General features: G+C 33.5%; 1 protein-coding gene and 1 pseudogene across 1 annotated transcript; one reads left to right on the forward strand and one right to left on the reverse strand.

Moving 5' to 3' along the window:
- Nucleotides 1-13714: 13714 nt before the first annotated feature.
- LOC105970653 (putative lysophospholipase BODYGUARD 1) lies at nucleotides 13715-17554 on the forward strand. Its single transcript, XM_088818656.1, has 4 exons — nucleotides 13715-14628; nucleotides 15197-15531; nucleotides 16203-16402; nucleotides 17059-17554. Exons 1-4 carry the CDS (start codon nucleotides 14049-14051, stop codon nucleotides 17384-17386), a joined length of 1443 nt encoding a protein of 480 aa, XP_088674782.1. The 5' UTR covers nucleotides 13715-14048; the 3' UTR covers nucleotides 17387-17554.
- Nucleotides 17555-21294: 3740 nt separating this feature from the next.
- On the reverse strand, nucleotides 21295-21741 carry LOC105970338 (transcription factor MYB44 pseudogene; annotated as a pseudogene).

A 21741-nucleotide genomic window follows, 5' to 3' on the forward strand; every position in this document is an offset into this window, starting at 1 on the left:
AATGAATAGCAACGATAAATGTGTGATTGTATATTGTCAAATGATTATAGTACCTTGCTGGTTTATTTCATGTTTCGAGGATTTGATATGAAATTGTATTATGAATGTTTTATCATAATATTTTAGAATACAGTGCACTAAGAAGCTTATGAATAAATATGCACTGTAGAATGAGGGGAGAATATATTTGATGATGAATGTGAAATTGTTTATGTTTCTTACTGAACGTGATTGTAGGCATATTAATATTTTGTTTTCTTGGTTGAATTTGTATTGCATGAATTGTTAGAAAATTTTGCTACAATTACTTGGTCATTTGATTTTAAGATGATCTAATGCACTGCTGATACTTGATAACATTATGGATCTGTTTAGTTAATTCATGATTATCTACCGGAATAATTTCAGAATTAGTTCCTTGAATTTATATGAGATTTTACATGCTATATATTGTTTATATTATTTAGCATGTTATATTTTGTATATTTGACAATTTACAAAGTCTTAATTGCATGAAGATTTTGGTCCATCTCTAATGGAGAATTTTATTCAATTGATCCATATTTGCCATATGTAATTTTGTGATATGAAAATGGCAAACAATATTTTGTTTGTCGTTATGGCTTATCGTATGAAATCCATGAATGTGTATGAACATGTGGTGTATGAATTATTAGACCGGAAGTTCTAATATGTGCAAAATATTCATGAAATTGTTTATGGAGGTTACATTCCCATAAAACAATAATACTCATTATTCTATTTGATTTGAGATGAAACACATGAGCAAACTCGAGTTTACCCAACTTAATGTACTTGGTGAAAGTTTTTTTTTGGTTGGAGAATGGATGTTAAGATCCATAAGCTTAGTGAGCAATTGAGAATGGTTGTTTTCGAGTATAATTTATTAGGTAAATAAAGCCCAGAAGGCTGAGACTATGTTTCTGATTACGAGATAATTAGATGAAATCCTTCGTTTGGAATATTCATCGAACGAGGGTCCTCATAAAGAATGGGATACCCTGACTAGTCGTTTTGATTACCAAAAGACAATACGCTTGCCTGAAGCAAGGAGCAAATGTTCATAAACGATTTGTATATGACCTTTAAAATCCGAATAGAGCTCAAAATCAGAACATAAATATATGTTTTATATATAGTGGATCTAAGAATTGGTCGCGCACCTGAAGTGCGAGGAACATTGGGGTTGGGTATGCAAATAATAATGCACCAACATCGACTGATTTGGTAGATGTTAATATCTCGTGGAGGCCGTTACTCAACTCCCATACTTGGGCACATCTGACCAAATGATCCAGGTTGGGATATGATTGAAGTGTTGATTTCATGAAATATGCATTATGGTCATTTATGCTCTAGCTATTAGTGTATAGAATTTCAATCATCGCATTTCATATGCTCATGTTATGAACTGTATTCGTATGTGGATCATGTTTAGTTTATGCTCTGGACCATATGTTTATGTCACTATGTGTTCTAAGTTAATTATTATGTTATTCAGTGGTGTTTGCTTGTTGAATTTATTTAGTACCTGAAGTACTGAATATATATGATTAAATTTATATAACTCTGTAGACATGACATGTGGGGATAAATGTCTGGCAGATAGTGCGACTACACATACTATCCTTAGAGATAAGTCGTATTTTTATTAATTTCATGTCTATTTGTAGGAAGACCTCTTTGATAACTAAATGAGGCACATGTAGTTTTGATAGATGGTTATGGTAATGTCTACATTATGTTATTTTATGGCACAGTTTTGCCCATTGAAGTAGCTCAATTTTTTTCTCCACGTTCCAGTAGAACGTTGTTAAACTTTAAAGATATTTGAGTTAATGGTTATTATGTTGAAATCATTGAAGCCAAGAAATCGAATATATGTGCATCATCTCTAACATGTACGACCAGAAGCGTACATTGGGAAAATTAGAGGAATTTTTCGACACGGTTATGTGAAACCACAATTTGTATGCCAAAAGCATAAGTTGTCGATTGCTCGAAATCAAGTAATTTGATTATATGTCAGCATACGCACATACATATAATGATTCAATTCATTTCTTGGAGGTAATCCAAGGAGATATATGTGGACTATGTATCACCATCTTTAACTAAAATGTAAAACCTAATATGGGCGATCTCTTACCCGCTCAAATTGCGGACTGTCACTTTGATGAGACTGTCTTCCCGCCGTTAGGGGGAGGAAAGAACGTTCACACTACCGTTCCTGAAGAACGGCGTGAAGTCGTGTGAGACGACCCCACAGTGTCTCATCAAGATCCCCTACATCAGAGAATTGATACATAGATTAATAGATCATCCATACTAATGTTCCTGAAGAACGACGTGAAGTCGTGCGGGATGAAAATATAGATTTGCAAGTAATGTGCATCGTAACGTTCCCGAAGAACGGCGTCAAGTCGTATGGGACGACTTAGAAATATGAAAAGAACGTCCATACTAATGTTTCTAAAGAACAATATGAAGTCGTGTAGAACGAATAATGCCAGACTCATTCTCTGATTTGAAAAAGTGACGAGATCTCAAGTAAGCCAGCAATGGCAGATGTCCTAGAAGGACAATTACGGGTAGGCCATCAATCCATGCTAACTAGTCTTGCCTCCCTTCCTAGGATAGGGGGAGCGCAATGGGACCAAATGATTTCTCACCCCCGGAAGTGGATGAATGTCCAACAATTGAATCCGGTTAGCACTAGTATAAATGGGATCCCACTTGATCCATCTCATAAAATAATTCCGGACTATGGATTCGTCCTGCAGACGAAGTCGGGGGACGCCTCGACATTAATATCCATTCCGTGAATAGTAAAAGCTCGGTTAGTTATTCATGCATGAACGAGATGTGGTATTGGGATGAAATGATCATCGATGATAAACTTCCCTACACAGTAGCTACTGAATGTTTTAACGAGTGATTGATAAAAACCTCGATCAATTGATAAGTGTAAACAAATGGATGATGGCCGAAATCAATCCAAGCTGAATTTTATTCCTTGATAAAATGGAGAGTGTAGAGACCAGTAGTTCCTACAACTCCTTGAATTTCACCCATGAGATATTAGTGAGTACTCACAAAGAAAAGAAACGAGATTGGGAGCCAAAAAGCTCATCTCATACCTCAAAGGAGATTGGGAGCCATTAAGCTCATCTCATAGCTCAAGGAATGAAATGAGATTGTGAACCAGAAGATTCATCTCATAGCTCAAATGAGATTGGGAACTAGAAGATTCATCTCATAGCTTAAACGAGATTGGGAGCCGGGAGACTCATCTCATAGCTCAATCAATGAAATGAGATTGGGAACCAGAAGATTCATCTCATAGCTCAAATGAGATTGGGAACCTGAAGATTCATCTCATAGCTTAAACGAGATTGGGAGCCAGAAGACTCATCTCATAGCTCGAACGAGATTTGGAGCCAGAAGACTCATCTCACAGTACAATGATTTATGGGCAAATGAGATTGGGAGCTCGAAGACTCATCTCATAATTCAAAGATTCCTCAGAATACTGAGATTGATTTTAAAGAGGTATACTCTTTCATGGTGAATGTTATTAAATACGTGGTCACAAAGTATCTAATGAGAATCTAGATACAAGTATTTATATGAAAGTTCCAGAAGGACTTCGATTTCCCGAAGCAATTAGTTCCAGATCACGGAACATAAACTCAGTTGGGCTGAGATGTTCACTTTAATTATGACTAGAAATATTCTAGAAGAATATAAGACAATTGCCTAAGTGAACAATTGCTCGGAAGAGAATATGTGAACAATAATTGGTTTTGATTGTTCCTATTACTACAATTTATATAAAGGACATAAACTTGATTTAGACTAGAAGTCAAGTAAGAAAAACTCAATTGTTGAAAATTTGAGTTCAAGATCAAAGATCTAAAGAAGACTAATTTCTTGTCCCTACCGACTTCAAATTTATCATGTCAATTGAATTTTTGTCCATCAATCGAATTACATCCAGAAGATGTTATGGATAAAGATAAATTATCGAGTAACACCTATAGGAGTTGGAAAGTGGAATAGGTCCAATGATTCATTTCGTCCCATGGAGAAGGACGAGGAAGTGTTAGCACCAGAAGTGCCATATGTAAATGCAATATATGCATTATTATGCTTAACTCCATGTACTCGATATGATTAAGATTTTTCGGTAAATTTATATGATAGACTTATCTCACCTTACTCTATGCATCAATGAATGAGGCGAAACTTGTGGTTTATATTGGCATTGACTAGAAGTCATATCCACAAAAGGCTCGTTCCCAATCCATGGTTAAGTATTGGGAAAATAGCTATGTCTTGGGATTCTATGAAATGTACATCGGTTGTCACTAGATCAAATCATGCATGATGTTTGTTTCACAAGATAGTGAGTGAATGCACTTGGCCTGAAGCCATGATTATGCATGTTCGAGATTCCTGTGAATCGACTAACACAAAAGATCCTACGATATTGTATTTTACTGTAATACAGTATGTATTGATCAAATGAAGACGGGCTTCATTAAAGTGATAACTCCATGTACATAGCTTTGAAGTTTTCTTCAATCAACAACAATAAGAGCTGAAATGATCCAGCATATCATGATTTAAGTTAACTACGCAAACTTATTTACTAAGTCTTCGCCTAAAGTCACTATGAAAATTCATGTTAAGGCTTTTGACTTGCGTAGATTATACAAGCTCGCTCCCTTGTAGACATCAGGGGGAGTTAACTTGAGGGGGAGTACCCTGTAGGTACTCAGTATCCAGAAGATACCCGAGTGCCCTGTTGTACTCTTTTTCCTTCGTGCGAGGTTTATTTTTCCCACAGGGTTTTAGTTACTCGACAAGGTTTTAATGAGGCAACATTTGTTGATTGAAAAGATTGTGCGTTGTACTCTTTTCCCTAACCGAGATTGTTTTTTTCCCAATGGGTTTTATGACTCGGAAGGTTTTAACGAGGCAACACAAAAAGCACAATAGTGGTTTGATAGGAACCCAAGGGGGAGTGTTGTAAATAGTATGGAATGTGTGGTTTCCTAACATAACCACTTGATGGTTTTCAACCTCCCACTAGTGTAAACTTCCCACACCTTAGTCCCATGATGTGTGCAGGAAATAACTTCCATGGAACTTCCATTTGTAACTCCTCCTTGTAACTTCCGGTGGCTTACACCTATATTAATGAGAAAAACTCCCTCCCCATGGATACCCACAATTTTCTCTCTACGGATTCTTGTTCTTTGCATTCTCTCATTCGCTCTCCATTATCGTTATTATGTTCTTATGTATTTCCACAAACACAAACCAAATAGCTAGATAAATAGGCCATTTTACAACAATAACAAAATAGTTGAAGGATTATTTTTGTTCTTTTTATTTTTATAGAATATTTTTGTTATTTTTTTTAAATATGTAGATTAGAAATATTTTTATTCTTTTCACATTGTAGTTTCAAAAGGATTAATAAATATAAAAAATAATCCGACATTTAGCATTTAAAAAAATACCTCTAAAAATATTAAATTACATTCATTAGCTTTAAAAATTCATTTAGGATGCAATATGCATGATTTATTGTGTTTAGGAGGTGCAAAGTGCTATTAATTTTTTTCGAGGATACAAAGTGTCAAAAAACTATATTTCAAGGGTGCAAAGTGAAATTAAGCCTATATATATTTTTATTTAATTATCATTATATTATTTTGTGATTTATTTATGCACCTATAAAGTGGAGCAACAAACCCACAACACACACCAACCGTATCATCTCTTTCTTGGAGAGGGACAGATTGACCAATCAAATACCTCATCTTTTCTGTAAAGTCGATTTTTTTTAATCTAATGTGTAATAGTGTCGTAACATATGAAATTTTTCATATTATGTACTCCTCGAATTTAATATAATGCAATATTTATATTTTAATGTAATATATAATATAGACAACTTTTTTTTCTTTTCCTTGAAATGTATGAAGTATAAATTAAAATTACAGGGTCTAATTAGTTTCTAATTTTTGAAAATTGTTCCTAACGAGGATTTGCTTGTGAAGTAGAATAGATCTCAAGTGGGCCGGGTTTTTTTTTTTAAGAATTCTTATATACTTTCGAAAAGTTTAATAATCCTCTATTAGATATATTATATTAAGGGAAAATTAGTAAGAAAAATCTCTCATTTTGAAATTGGATTGAGATAGGTCTATCATTTGGAAATAATTAGTAAAAAATCCACTCTTGTGTTTTTTCGTGAAATTCTAGTTTACCTTGTGTTTTTCGCGAAATTTTGGATTAAACTGAACGTAAATCGACTACGTTGTTTAGTTGATTAAAATATTAAAGCGTATATTAGATCTCAAAACAATAAATCGTCTATAAAAAAATATAGTTGATTTATTAATCAACTATAGTCGAACGGTCACATAACAATACTAAAAATCGATGGCAGAAAAACTGGAGTGTATAGAACGGATGGGAGAAGTTCTGCCACGCGATATGTTGGACGGGGCCTTAGAGGACAATGGCGGATCCACCTAAGCTATACATATAAAAAAATATAGTTGATTTATTAATCAACTATAGTCGATTACGTAAACTGTACATAACAATACTAAAAATCGATGGCAGAAAAACTGGAGTGTATAGAACGGATGGGAGAAGTTCTGCCACGCAATATGTTGGTCGGGACCTTAGAGAAGGACAATGGCGGATCTACCTAAGCTGTACATAATTTAACTAAAACAACTAATGGTTGAGGTGGTAAAGAGCTTTTTCAAAGTTTAAGAGGTCCCGGTTTCGATTTTCTGCAATTCACAAATACCTTTTTTCTCTCAAAATGGTTCAAACCATTGAAATAGTTAATATTTTCACCTCTTTTCTCTTTAAATATTTCTAAAATTTTCCTAAAATTTGCAATTCGTAAATTTTTGGTCCACTATTTTTTTATAGTGATTTAATTTTTTTATTTTACGCAATTTCGAACACCCTTGGTAAAAATCCTGGATTCGCAACTGGAGGAGGAGGTCGCCAGTATATGAGAGGAGGGTTGTTTCAATTACGTCGGTGGAGGTGTTTGATGTCCAGACGATGCTGTCTCCGCGGCGGTGGAGGTGTTTGATGTCCATAATACTCGACGGCGGTGGATATTTTTTATGTGCAGACGGTGGTGCCTCACTCCCGGTGAAGGTATTTGAGTCCAGACAGCGGTGCCTCGTCTGCAGTCATTGGTGAGGAGGAGGTAATTTGGATCTAAGGTGAAGAGGAGTGAGTGGGACGTTTGTCTAATAAGAAAAGTGACGATGGACCTCTCCTTATTAATGAAGTAGTTGGGGTTTTATCCATGAGCCCCTATACTTAAAGTTAATTATGCTATACATGTTAATCAATGTCTAAACAAAAAAATATTTTATGTGAAAATTCCTTTCAGGCAATAATTAATCACTTGAAATTTGCCTTTAAATTTAGGATGCAGTAAAATTTTGAGTAGTGTTCTGGAAAACACATATCCACAAAGACAAAGTCAACACTTAGATTTTCATTAATTGATCAACACCTGCAATATTGGTTGAGGAACCACAATAATTAATGAGGATTTTGACACGGTATATTACTGTAAATTAAAAAAATTCATTTTTAATCCCTTAACTTATTCTACAATTTCAAAACAGTCACTGTCGTTTCAGTTGGCTTCAATATCATCCCTCAACAACTTTTTATTGATAAATTAAATCTGATCATAAAAGGTAAACAAATAAAATAAAAATTGTTATAACCCATCAATTATTAATTTCTTAGTTCTTAATAGATTTTCAGAACAATTAACCTAGCAAAATCATTTTTCTTTTTCTATATTGGCCAACATTTTGAGAAACGGAAAAGAAAAAATATATATTTTCCTGTAATTTAACTGATATTTAGAATTTGGGTAAATTACCGTCAACCCCCGAGGTAAGTTCAAATTACGAAGAAAAAAAAACTCTTATATTTGGGTAATTACAACCACCACTCAACCAAGAATCTTCTTACACATTCACCCTTACGGTGTCAAATTCAACATAATCTTCTAGATTCTATGGAATGTTCTCTAGTTTCTACTCGTTTTGTACAAAAATGCACTTTATGATGCACAATCTGATATTTACAAGTCAAGGGACACATTTTGTGGTCATCTTATTTCAGAATGGAGAGCACGAATGAAATAAAACAAGAAGTACAAACTGAAGAATATACCATATAATTTAAAAGATTCCACTAAATTTAACGTGTAAGAAAATTCATAATTGACATGGATACCATAGAATGTGTGGCTTCCAAGTTCCAAATTAAAATAAAGGGACTATTAGTGAGAACCCCCTCTAGCTTTATTTTAATAAGGATAGATCTAGCTCATTTTCCTTTATTAGTGAGAGACCCATCCTTTTTTTATTCTCAAATTTACCCTTCATCTATTTACTACCTATTATACACTACTTTGATACACTTTTATTTTTTTATTTTTTTGTATTTTAATTTTAATTTTCGGTTTTTTTTATTTATTTCTTATTTAAAAAAAAAAATTAAAAAAAATTATTTTTTTAACTTTTTTATTATATTTTTTACTATATTTTTTTGTCTTCAGTTAAAACAACTATATTTCAATAAAACAACTATTATTAAAACAACTGTTATTAAAACAATATAATTAAAACAACTATATATCTCCAGCAACTCTCATTTATCAAAATCAACTATTTGTCAAATCAACTATTACATTCAACTAAAAAGTAATAAAAACAACTATATTGCTGCATGAAAACAACTATATTGTTGTACGAAAACAACTATATTGCTGCACGAAAACAACTATATTGATGCACGAAAACAACTATATTGTTGTACGAAAACAACTATATTGCTGTACGAAAACAACTATATTGATGTACGAAAATATCTATAAATCTGTAAATAACACCACACAATTTCAACAAAAACAAACATCCATTATACTATTGATTGAACACAAATTAGCCTTCTATATAAGAATTCAACCAAAAACTCCAATTAAGAAAATTAAGATTCGAGAATTGGGTTCCAAAAAATCAGAGACGAAGAAGAACAAGAACAACAATGAAACAATGTGGTGGTGGTCTGTATTGAAATCTCAGACGCAATATCAACCCTAGCGCCGCTGCATAATCTCGTCTTTCTCCCTAGCGAAAACTCTAACGCCGTCCTTGACGAGAGAATCCCAGGGGTGAAGATCGTCTTCTTTTCGCGTTGGTGGAGGGAGAAACGCCGTTGGGAGAAGAGAGTAACGATGGTGGCGCAAAGATGGAAGAGGGTTGGAGGCGGTGGCAGAACACAGATGGAAGAGAGTTGGAGGCGCCGATATCTAGAGAGAAAAGAGAGAGAAGAATAAGAAAATAGAGAGAACGTGAAATAGGTTTGGTTATTTTAGATATAATAGGGCAAATTAGGTATATTAGTAATGTCAAAAACAATATTAATTAAAAAAAAAATTAATATAAGGTGGGGGGTTTTCACTAATAATGAAAATGAGGTTATATCCACCTTAATATAAGTAAATGAATTTGGGGATTTTCACTAATTATCCCTAAAATAAATTTTGTTTGTGGTGGGGAAATATTGAAGTGCCATCAGCTGATTTGAACCAAGAGAACAATTACCACCAAAGTAGCATCCCAGTTGGGAAAGAAGAAGTTAATAGCACATATATACTTTAATTTCTACTTTGATAATTCTATGAAAAATATAAAAGATATACAATTAACATCTATAAATTAATACAATTCGGACTATTAAAATTCTATTAATTTAGTAAAATATTAAATTAACGAACTAATAATTAAGTATTTTTAAACCTCGTCAGAACCAGAAAAATTATTATTTAAGTAAAATTATTAAATTATCGAGTATTAATTTATCGAGGTTCTAGTGTAGAATTAATGAAAACCATCACCTTGTTATGGAATAGTATATATATTGAATTAGAAGTAAAGAAGAAATTAAAAAAAAATGAAGACTATTTTTTAGGAGCAAATTACGGTTATTCATGATGTATGGTCAAATTATGAAAAAAACTTTCTTGTTTTGTTAATTATAATCACTCCCCTCCTTTTAAATAGTTTTACATAAAATTTATGTAATTCGTATATTTATCGAACCAAATCGTATATCCAGTTCGGTAAACGGTATGAAATGTTGGCGTACCAAAACCGAAATTTCAGTTCGGTTTTACCGATTTAACATCCATAAATTTATCTCTAGAGGGATTTTTCGTAAGATAATACATAATTGAGAGGTAGCTGTAATTAATTACTCAAATAGGAAGGGGTTTTCGTAATTTAACCATAACTCAGGGAGTGCCTATAATTTGCCTTTTTTTTAAGCAGAAGACAAGTGGCTATCTATTACTTTTGTTGATTTATGTGTATATAAATCTACAAGTGACTTTTATGTGTTATAATATTTAACTTGTAAAATCAGAAATAAAAACACACGCGATATTAATGGAGTTGATATTGATGAAGTTCGGATATAAATGCATCCTACGTTAACGAGGACCTGCAAACAAGATTTCACTAATTCGGATTTAACTGTTCATAATAAGATTTAATAAAAATACCAAAGACTCCCTCTTCATGTTTTACGCCGTTCTTGCACGCGTCTCGAACTTGTTGATCTTCACAACAGTTCTTACATCCGCCCCTTGGACGGATTAACCTCTTCCGAGATCTTTTATCACTTGTTCCAAAATGCCGATCATCTTTATGGAATAAAAACATTCTAACTTAAAACATGGAATAAAATCAATGACTATTTTCTACACCAAGCAACCCGATTCTTCAAATTAATCTCAAGAATCTCATGCCAACAACTTCAAATCAACTGAATCAACGATAAATCAATCTAGTTAAATTCAAGTAAGCAAAGTCACAAGCTAGTGTATTTAGCCATAAACCAGTGGTTAAATTCAATGTATACATTTAATTAACCTCGATATAGCTAACCCCGTAACAGTATAATTGAACGTGTGTTGTCGCTATGGCGTCGGATTTTCGTCAAAATGATGTACGAAGAACTTTAGTCGATTAAAAAGAGAGGTCGTAGCTATTAAAACTTATATACATATGGACTTTTATCTAATCGTATGCCCCTAAACCCTTAGATGAAGTGGTCAGTCAACATGGTACGTACTCGAATCTAACCACCATCCATATACAAAGTTCCACGTGCAAGACTTCAAAATGTAACACGTGTATTACTACTAGTGGCCGGAGCCATGATTTTAAGTCTCGAGATTTCAGAAATGTTTCTGTTGGGGCTAAATACCTAACACGCAAGTGCACGTATCGCAAACAAGTAGTAAAAGTGGACTCGTGAGAGTCGGATGTCGATCCCACATGGAATACTCAAATTATCTAATCCTAAGTACCAAATTCTAACAATTATGATTTTTATCCAGCCTACGCAAAGTTGTCAAATTTAATCAACTAAATATTTAAACTAATTATGAAAGCAAATAAACACGAGAAAATATCAATAAAAACGGACCTAGGATTTTATCTTCCCCCTATGCAAGAATTGCTCACCCAAAACCCCTCAATTATGAAATATATGATTCATGATTATTAACCCAAGACACTAATTTACTCATAACCCGCTGTCGCGTGTATTATGAGTCTATTATTCATAAACGGTTCACTATATGTCTATGCAAACAAATTATGAATAAAGCATTAACTAACAAGTCTCGTAAATGGCTACCTAAGGTGATATCTGTATGCCTACGACACCACATGCAATTGACACACTCATCCGGTGAAAACTACTCGAAGGTTCTTATACTTACCGTCTAATTATCAAAATAGCTCTGTTGAGTCAATCCCAATAATCACAGATAAAGCACATAAATTGATCAATTTCATGCACTAACAATCATAACAAGTATAAGAAATAATCATAAAATCATAATTGCGTAATCTCAAGAAAACGGGTTCACCATCCCCACATAGGGTTCCAACAAAATCCTAGATTAAAAGCTTAGCTACTCGTAATTCTTCTAATAAACAAAATAGAATAAATAAAATAAATAAGAAAAACTATGCTTGAGTCTTCGTTGATCTTCGTTCTTCGCGTTTTTGGTGTAAAATTTCGTCCTTATGGTGTAGAGACTTGTTGCTTTTATAGGCTTTTCTTGATAAGGAAGTAGTGGAAACCTAATAGGAATCAATTTCCGCCACTTTCCCCCATCAGGATTTGTTCGTCGATTTGTGCCATGTTGGAGTCTGAATATTGGAATATTGTGTAAATAAGAATTGTAGCCCTTGAAATTAGCTTTCCAATGCCGTCAAAATCACCTAATTCGGAGTTCGTATGAGAGAGATATGCTCGAAATGGTGGACACTGTCAAAGCTGTGGCGGGATTCCTTCTTCCAATTTGATTTGTTTCCTTATTTGCACTTTTTTCCTTTCTCTTTGATCTTTTTTCCTTCATGGACACCTACTTCTCGTTTTTCACCTATAAAACACAAAATCAATCAATTAAAGTACAAATATAATTAAATCTAAACAAAAGATCCACGTAAAGTAAACGTATTGAGTGTAATATCTACACTCAACATGTGTAGATAAATCAATCTAGTTAAATTCAAGTAAGCAAAGTCACAAGCTAGTGTATTTAGCCATAAACTAGTGGTTAAATTCAATGTATACATTTAATTAACCTCGATATAGCTAACCTCGTAACAATATAATTGAACGTGTGTTGTCGCTACGGCGTTGGATTTTCATCAAAATGATGTACGAAGAACTTTAGGTCGATTAAAAAGACAGGTCGTAGCTATTAAAACTTATATACATACATATGGACTTTTATCTAATCGTATGCCCCTAAACCCTTAGATGAAGTGGCCAGTCAACATGGTACGCGTACTCGAATCTAACCACCATCCATATACAAAGTTCCACGTGCAAGACTTCAAAATGTAACACGTGTATTACTACTAGTGGCCGGAGCCATGATTTTAAGTCTCGAGATTTCAGAAATGTTCCTCAACCCCTCTGTCTTACCTCACTAACAGTTTAAGCTTTTAGATAAAACGATCAATATATATATATATATATATATATATATATATATATATATATATATATATATATATATATATATATATATATATATATATATATATATATGCATTTATAAGAGCCTCAAGATCGGGTGATGAGAGAGAGGAGGTTGCCAACCTGAAGAGGGATGGGAGTCATGTGGCTTAGATAACAATTGCAATAAATACATCACCTATTTAATTTTGGGGCCGCTTTGAAAATATATGCATCCTTCATTAACTACTTATTGCTTTCCCCCTCTACCATCCATTCACTCTCAGATTAATCTACCTACTTACTTTCCTGCTACCAAATTTATTATTTATTAATCCCCCAAATAAAGAAAAAATAAAATTAAAATTCGCAATATGCTAGTTGTCCATGTTTTTTCATTTCAGTCCCTCACGTAAGAAGTTACATTGTCTTTAATTTCACCAAAAGATATAATCTTAATACCAAAACTTGTTGCACCAACATAAATGCCGCCAATCTGTATTTTTTATTTTATTTTATTTTATATATCTATATATACATATAATATATATATATATATATATATATATATAGAGTGGAAGAGAGAAAAAGAAATAAAAAACTTGTAGTAGTATCTTCTCTCTTGCATATTCAGGAGGAGGTTCAACCACCACCAACTTTGTATTATTTTCTTTCCTTTTTTCCAGCAAAAACTGATCCTTAGTGTATTATAGAAACACACAAATGAAGTCATTCTTCTCTTACATGTGTTTACGTGTCTGAAATACACAAACGAAACCCCCGGCCCCCGCCCCCGCCCCCCTTTTTTTTCTCGCCCCCTTTTTTAATTTTCCTTCCAAGATCAAGAATCACATTGTCCTATTTTTCTTGCCTTTGTGGGCTACATTTTCATGCCCTAAAAAACCATGGAGAGAATCAAATCAGTTTTAGCAATGTCGGGTGAATTCTTGAATGACGTCATCAGTTTTTTCGTGTTCACTCTTCTCGATCTCGTCGATATCGTTCTCTGCTACGTGTACAAGCTGGCGGATTTTTTCGTGGAGGACGAGTGGAAGCCGTGCTACTGCTCTCCGTCGAGGGAGGCGATCGCCGCCGCCACCGGCGGCGGCGGGGGTGGCGGAGGCAAGATCCTGGTGTCGGAGCCTGGGGAGTCCAAGAAAATCGTACGGCTGACCTGCAGCAAATTGCACCTGGAGGAAATATCCGACACGCTCTACACGCGCGCGTCTGTGGTGTCTGAGGTGTCGAAATCGACGGCGATTATACGATCGCAGTCGAAGAAGGTGAAACGGAGGGGGGACGGTGGAGTGGGGTCCACGTTCACGGTGAATTCGACGGTGATTGAAATGCTGCAGGGGAGAATCGGAGGGCAGCAAACGCTGCCGAGCCCGAGGTGGTCGGATTGCGATTGCGCTACTTGCACGTCGTGGAGTAGCGCATCTTGCAAAGAATCTCTCTTCGTTAAAGTTGATGGAGCTACTGGAGGTAAGAAGAAGAAGAACAAATTATTAAAATGAATTATAAAAAAAATTAATTTATTTTTGGTTTTTGCAATTTAATATTTTCATTTTTTAGGGATTTATTGCATTCAACACACACCGCTTGTTTTTCACCTAATTCTAACTAAAATATTCGTGTCATCAATTAATATCAGCAAAAAATCCATACAATGCAATTATTTTAGCACACTAGCTTCTAAAAAATCTCATTATTTAGGGACTTTGTGCTAAAAAAAATATTATAGGGATTTTTTTTCTTTTTTTGTTAATATTGTCATTACGTAGAGGCTTTAAGGAATTTGTATTAACACATGGATATATAATAAACTTGTTTTTCTTAGTATAAATTTCTTATACGATCGAAATCTAAAAATACTCTTCGGAGGGGACGAGTATTTTCAAAGTGAAACAGGGGGCCATGACCCCCGCTGTTTCACAAAACTCCCTACAATTTAATATAGAGATTTATTATTTTTTGAGTATTACAACACTATATATGGTCACCTAAAAAAATTGTCCTTAATTATTTTTTTTATTTTGTAATTGGAACTCAGATTACAATAATGTGCGGGAAGACGTTATTTTCATCCACGGATTCATATCATCGTCCGCATTTTGGACGGAGACGCTATATCCGAATTTCTCAAAGTCCGCGAAATCAAAGTACAGGCTATTTGCAGTGGATCTGCTTGGTTTCGGGAGGAGCCCGAAACCAACAGATTCGCTCTACACATTAAGAGAGCATTTGGAGATGATAGAAAGGTCGGTTATCGAAGCGCATAAGGTGAAATCTTTCCACATTGTAGCTCATTCACTTGGCTGCATTTTGGCTCTTGCCCTTGCTGTCAAATACCCTGGCTCTGTCAAATCCTTGACATTACTTGCACCGGTGAGTTTTTATTCACTATTTATTTATTTATTTTATTTTTATTTTTGCTTTTTTGCATTTATTATGAACATAAAACGAGATCCTCCATCCTTATTTATTTTCTACTTAAAAGTTAAAATGCATTAAAATACGCAGCTGTAGACAGGTCATAAAAATAAATATTTATAGAAAAAAAAGACTAAATTGTAGATATAAAATAATTTTTTTTAACTAAAAGCCTCAAGCTAAAGCATAATTACGAAAAACTCCCTCATTTTTGACAAATTACATCCAACCCCCTGCAGTTTGTAAATTTCTTACATCCACCCCCTACAAAAGGGTGTTATTGTAATAAATCTACAAATTGCAGGGGTGTGGATGTAATTATGAAAAAATTAGAGGTTTTTTCGTATATAAACCTTACTTTAGGGGGCGATTAAAAATAGTAATAACAAGATAACATAGGAGCCTAATTGTTTTTGTTTTTTCAATGATAGTACATAAAATTGTTGAAACTTGTAGACCAAACTTGTAGGAGTACTACATTGTACTTAATTAATATTAATTTCATAAACGTGTGCTAATTAAGAATAGATGATCTAACATGGACGGTCAATTAATTGCATAAAAATCAATGTGATTATTAATAAAATATATTACTAATTAATGATGGGGGTCCGAAAAATTTGCAGCCGTATTTTCCAACACCAAAAGGGGAACAAGCCACACAGTACATGATGAGGAGAGTGGCCCCACGGCGCGTGTGGCCGGTGATTTCATTTGGCGCGTCGGTGGCTTGCTGGTACGAACACATAAGCAGGACTATATGCCTGGTCATATGCAAGAACCACCGCATATGGGAATTTCTCGCCAAACTAGTGACCAGAAACAGGTCTGCTAATTCTTCCCTACTCTCATTGTCTCATTTATTATTGTCGCGTGATGGCCACCTACTTTGTGCGGGACTATAAAAACCGGCACTTATTGCACATGCGATATTCATTAACACTCCACATAGTCCACAGTGGTCTAGTTGGTGTGTAGTGATTGCACAAACTACCAAAGGTCCCATTTTATTTAGGAACATTTTTTTTTTTAAACACGTGTACAAACTTAATTCTTCCCTCGTTCCATATTATTTGTCGTTTTGGGTGGTTGCGCGTATATTAAGATACTCAGTAAATATGTATAGATTATACCAAAAATAACATAGTAAATACTAAACACCCATGTGAGTAATTATTTTTTTATTAACAATTAAGAGACAAGGGGCGAAATTAATAAAAATGCAGTTAATGCATTATTAGAACTCTAAAATGACAATACATTTATTAAATTCTTAAAACTTGGGCAACAGTGAAAAACGACTGTTAATTATGAACGGAGGGAGCTCCAAAGCCTCATTTTAGTTTTGTAAAATTCCTAACTTTTTTCGAAATAATATTTATAATACAAGTGTTGTTATATCAGCAATTCAATATAACACAGGTGCACTAACTGCAATTAGATTGTGGTATCCTTCTAACGAAAAGAAAGCGTGTTTTGCAGGATGAGAACGTACTTGATGGAGGGATTTTTCCTGCACACACACAACGCAGCGTGGCACACACTACACAACATAATATGCGGCACAGCCGGAAAAATAGAGAGTTATCTCGACGAAATCAAGAATCGATTGAAATGCGACGTCACAATATACCATGGTAAAGACGACGAAGTTATCCCTGTCGAGTGCAGCTACAACGTGCAGTCAAGAATCCCACGTGCACACGTTAAGGTTGTCGAAAATAAGGATCACATCACCATTGTTGTCGGAAGGCAGGACACTTTCGCTCGGGAGCTCGAGGAAATTTGGAAGAATGCAAGTGATAATTAATTGTGAACTACCTTCAAGAAAGTGTTTTTTTTTTTTCTTTTTTTTTTTCCTTCTAAATGTGGATCAAGATTGTAATTTGATGTTTTATATGGTCTTGTGTATTATAATAATTACTATTATTATTATACTTATTCTTATAATAATTGTTTATTATTATTATTAGAAGAAGATGAAGAAGTGTTTCTTTCTTAATTAGTGATTTGAAGTGGTAAAAGGAAAAGGATTTGTTGTGGAGAAGGGCAAAGAAGCCAACCCCCAATATATATGTATATTCATTTGAATTATTGGTTTTTCATTTTTCATATATATATATATATATATATATATATATATATATATATATATATATATATATATATATATATATATATATTCCATTTTAATGATCTGTATACTTATTTCAAAATTGATTATCTTAGAGCAACTTCAATGCGGGTTATTGAATGGGTTATCAAACCCATTAACCTTCATTTGACTCCCCAATTTTAAAAACTATCTCCTCCAATGAGGTTATTAAAATAGAGTTCTATTTTGATAACTCATCCATCTGAAAGTAAAAATACATCCCAAATTAATAATTATCAAATACGTCCCAAGTAAAAATAGGAGCACGTGAAAAAAAAAAACCTCAACAAAATTGAGTTTTTTTCTTTATGTAAAAATCTCAACAGAATAAAATTAAATTATCTACCTATTCAACAAATTTCCACTTGAAAAAAAAATCTCAAAAATATCTCAACACAATTTTTTTTTCTCTCTAGAGCTTCAACAAAGTTCCACGAAAAAAAAAATCTCTATGTATATATATATTTTTTATTATTATTTTTTCAGTTTTCAAAAATAAAAACTTGATTAATATTGATTTTGAGGATAGTTTACCAGAAAAATTGGTTTGTATGATTATTTAAAATGGATTAAAAAAATAAATAATCATAAATTTGTTTGATAATTGATTTTTGATACTTATGGTTGGAGTTCACTAGTTGTATAGAGATATCAAAGTATAATCCTGATTATTAAATCAGTATTTGATAACAATGGGTTGGAGTTGCTCTTATTCTTTACCAAAAACTGTAGCAAATTGCAGGAAATAAATGTATCACGTTAATTAAATGCACTGAATTATTCAACGTCAGGCTCACAAGAGCTGTGTTATTAAATACCGGAATAAACACAAAACTCTGGTTTCCTTCTTTTCATTTTATTTATTTATTTATTTTATTTATTTTATTTACATTGCAGAAAAACAAGTTCAATGTGTTGTGGGTTTCTTATAGTATTAATATTTTTTGCCTCTTTTACTAGACGGAAACAATTCATTTCGACGCTAGGCATCAACCATTCAAGATAAATTCGATCTAAAAAACTTTGGTAATGAGATTCGAACTCGAATTATTAATTACGCGATATCCTGCTCTGCCAATTAGGCCATTTGAAGGATACTTGGATTAGTTTCTTAATTATTTGTGAGGCAACTTTACCTAAAATGGAAATTGTTTAGGAACATATTTAAAAAAATGATTACAAGGAAAACAAAAAAAAAAAAAAAAAGAAGAAGAGCAAAACTAAGATCAAATAGAAATGGGCACAAATTATAATTATGAATATATTTTTTATTCCACAATTAAAATCTTCGAGTTTATAAAACAATTAAAATAAAATAGCCATGTGTAATAACATAAATAATGAGAGTCTTGACTTTTACAAAACATGACAAATGGTTTAGTTGTTATGAAGTGTAACTTGTCGGGTCATTGAAGGTTTTAATAGCATATATATTATACTCCATCCGCCCCATATGATATATCGTTGTGGTTATGCACATATTAAAAAATTCAATAAATATCCATAGATTCTAGCAAAATAATATAGTAAATACTAAAATATTCTTATTATTAAATTAAAGAATTAAGAGTGATAAGTGATAAAATTGAAAAAATATAAGTAATGTTTTTTTGAAATTCTAAACTGACAAATAATTTGGGACAAAAAAATTCATAATATGAAATAGAGGAAGTACGTTCGATGTGAGACTAAGTAGAGATTTCAAGATCTATGAGATCCTACACCTGATGAAAAAACATCAGGTAATTTTGCACGCAGTAGAATTAGCCAAAAAAAAAAAACAAAAAAAGGCCTAACCGCTGTTGAAAGAAATGACCCATTCTGCTGGAAAGGAGAGTTTTGACTGTGAATGAGGCGGGGGCTCGAAAGCAAGAAGCAATGAGATGCACGGAAGCCGTTGCAGTAAATAAATGTGTGTGTGTGTGTATTATTATGGGCTTAATTCCACATTGCACCTTTGAAATATACCATTTTGGCACTTTGCACCCTCGAAAAATAATAATAGCACTTTGCACCCTCAAAACACAATAAATCATTCACAATGCACCCTCAATTGAATAATAAAGGCAATTTTATTTTTCATTGGTGTTTTTCTTTTTGGGGTACAAAATAAAAAAAATTGTTGTTTTCTTGAACCTCAAACCTAATTTCGAGCGGACAAAGTGCGAAAAAATAAAAATTACACCGGATTATTTAAAAAAAACTACATTATCTTACAAAAGAAAAATAAAAAAAATAATCTTTTATCACTAAATTATTCGATTGTGGATCTTTTATGTCACTGTTTGTAAAATATTAAGTGAAAATATTTGGAAGAAAAAATAATTTTCAGATAACTTGATAACGTAATAGCTGAATGATTTTTTTTCGTAAAATATTTTATTTTGATAAAACAATATAATTTTTAAATATGTTGATGGAATGTATTTTTATTTTTGAACTTTATAGTTTCAAAATGATTGATGAATAAAAAAAATATTTGACATTTGGCATCCTAAAAAAATATCACTACAAATATTAAATTTATATTTTTTAGCTTTAAAAAATCATTTGGGGTGCATTATGCATGATTTATTGTATTTCAAAGTGCTATTAATTTATTTCGAGGGTGCAAAGTGCCAAAATGGTATATTTCAAGGGTGCAAAGTGGAATTAAGCCATTATTATGTTTAGATTAATAATGTAAGATCAGCCAATATATTACATCGAGTGCAGCATCCACACTACCAGATATAAATCAAGAGGTAGGTAAAATTTGCTCTCACTTAATTAATTATATAGGTCGAAAAAATCTCTCTACCAATTCAAGAAAAATAATATCGATTGGAATGTGGAAATGAGAAAATGGGCCATATGGGCCGGGCCAAATTTGGGTACTTATAAAGCGCACGTGATTCTTTCATAAGAAGAAATGCTAAACTTGGGCTGCTGAGTTTGTTCATTATAGAAAGGAAAAATACAAAAATTATTCATTAAACATTACTTTTTAATTAGGGGCTCTTTGAGAAAACCCCCTTACTATTTTTTTTAATTGAGGGAGGCCCAAAATATTTTAGTCCATTTGAGAAAAGTCCACACCCATTTTGAGCCATTATGCTTTCCAGCTTTGCCCCCGCCCACCACATCAGCACTGGGTCACGCTCAGCAGTTTTTTTTTTTTTTTTTTTTTTTTCCGTTTTTTCTTAATCGACTATGAAGCATAGTCGATTAAGCCTTAATCGACTATGCTTCATAGTCGATTAAGGAAATTATTTAATTATTTAATTTTTTTTTTGTTTTTTTAATTCTTTTTTTCTATATCACGTGTATTAATCGACTATGATGAAGCATAGTCGATTAAGAATCTGCTACTAAACATAACAAATTACAACTGCGAAAAAATGCAAAATCAACTATATTTTAGTTAGAAAAAAAAAAGATATAAACGTTATAAATGATTTATACAATTGAAACAATAAACAAGAAATCCAAAAAAAATAAAAAAAAATGGAGTCGATCAACCTTAATCGAATACCAGAACATAGTCGATTAGCTTAATCGACTATGAACATGTACATAGTCGATTAAGGTTGATGGATGATGGGATTAACAGCTAAGGGTTGAGTTGACTCGGTCCTGTGATTGGTTGACTCGGTCGGGTCAACTCCGGGTAGAGACAGGCTGAGACTGGTCGTCGGGTCAACGACGGAGGAAGAAGCGGTTTCAACCAAAACGACGCCGGATCTCGCCACCGGTTTATAGACATGGGAAGGCAGACTCGAATCGCTGGCGTCCGACCCGGACGGGCTGCCCGGGTTGAAGTACATACCCGAAACGGGTATACCCGACCCGTCGCTGACGGATCTCTTCAACGGCCGCTCCGGCTGACCACCACCACCGTAATCTCCGCCACCGCCGTCGTTGTTATCGAAGTTACCGCCTTCGTCGGAGCTCAAGGAGGAGCACTTGCGCTTGAGGGTTGAGTTCCAGTGGTTTTTGATGGCGTTGTCGGTTCGACCCGATAGATTCAT

This window comes from Erythranthe guttata, chromosome 5 (genome assembly GCF_056151865.1).
Source record: "Erythranthe guttata isolate IM_541 chromosome 5, IM_541, whole genome shotgun sequence".
Lineage (NCBI taxonomy): Eukaryota > Viridiplantae > Streptophyta > Magnoliopsida > Lamiales > Phrymaceae > Erythranthe > Erythranthe guttata.

What these genes read in the sequence shown, in the direction of transcription:
- LOC105970653 (XM_088818656.1), top strand. Translation starts at nt 14,049, where the DNA reads ATGGAGAGAATCAAATCAGTTTTAGCAATGTCGGGTGAATTCTTGAAT. An exon ending in AGTTGATGGAGCTACTGGAG is followed by an intron (nt 14,629 to 15,196) that starts GTAAGAAGAAGA and finishes ATTGGAACTCAG; the next exon opens with ATTACAATAATGTGCGGGAA. An exon ending in AAACTAGTGACCAGAAACAG is followed by an intron (nt 16,403 to 17,058) that starts GTCTGCTAATTC and finishes CGTGTTTTGCAG; the next exon opens with GATGAGAACGTACTTGATGG.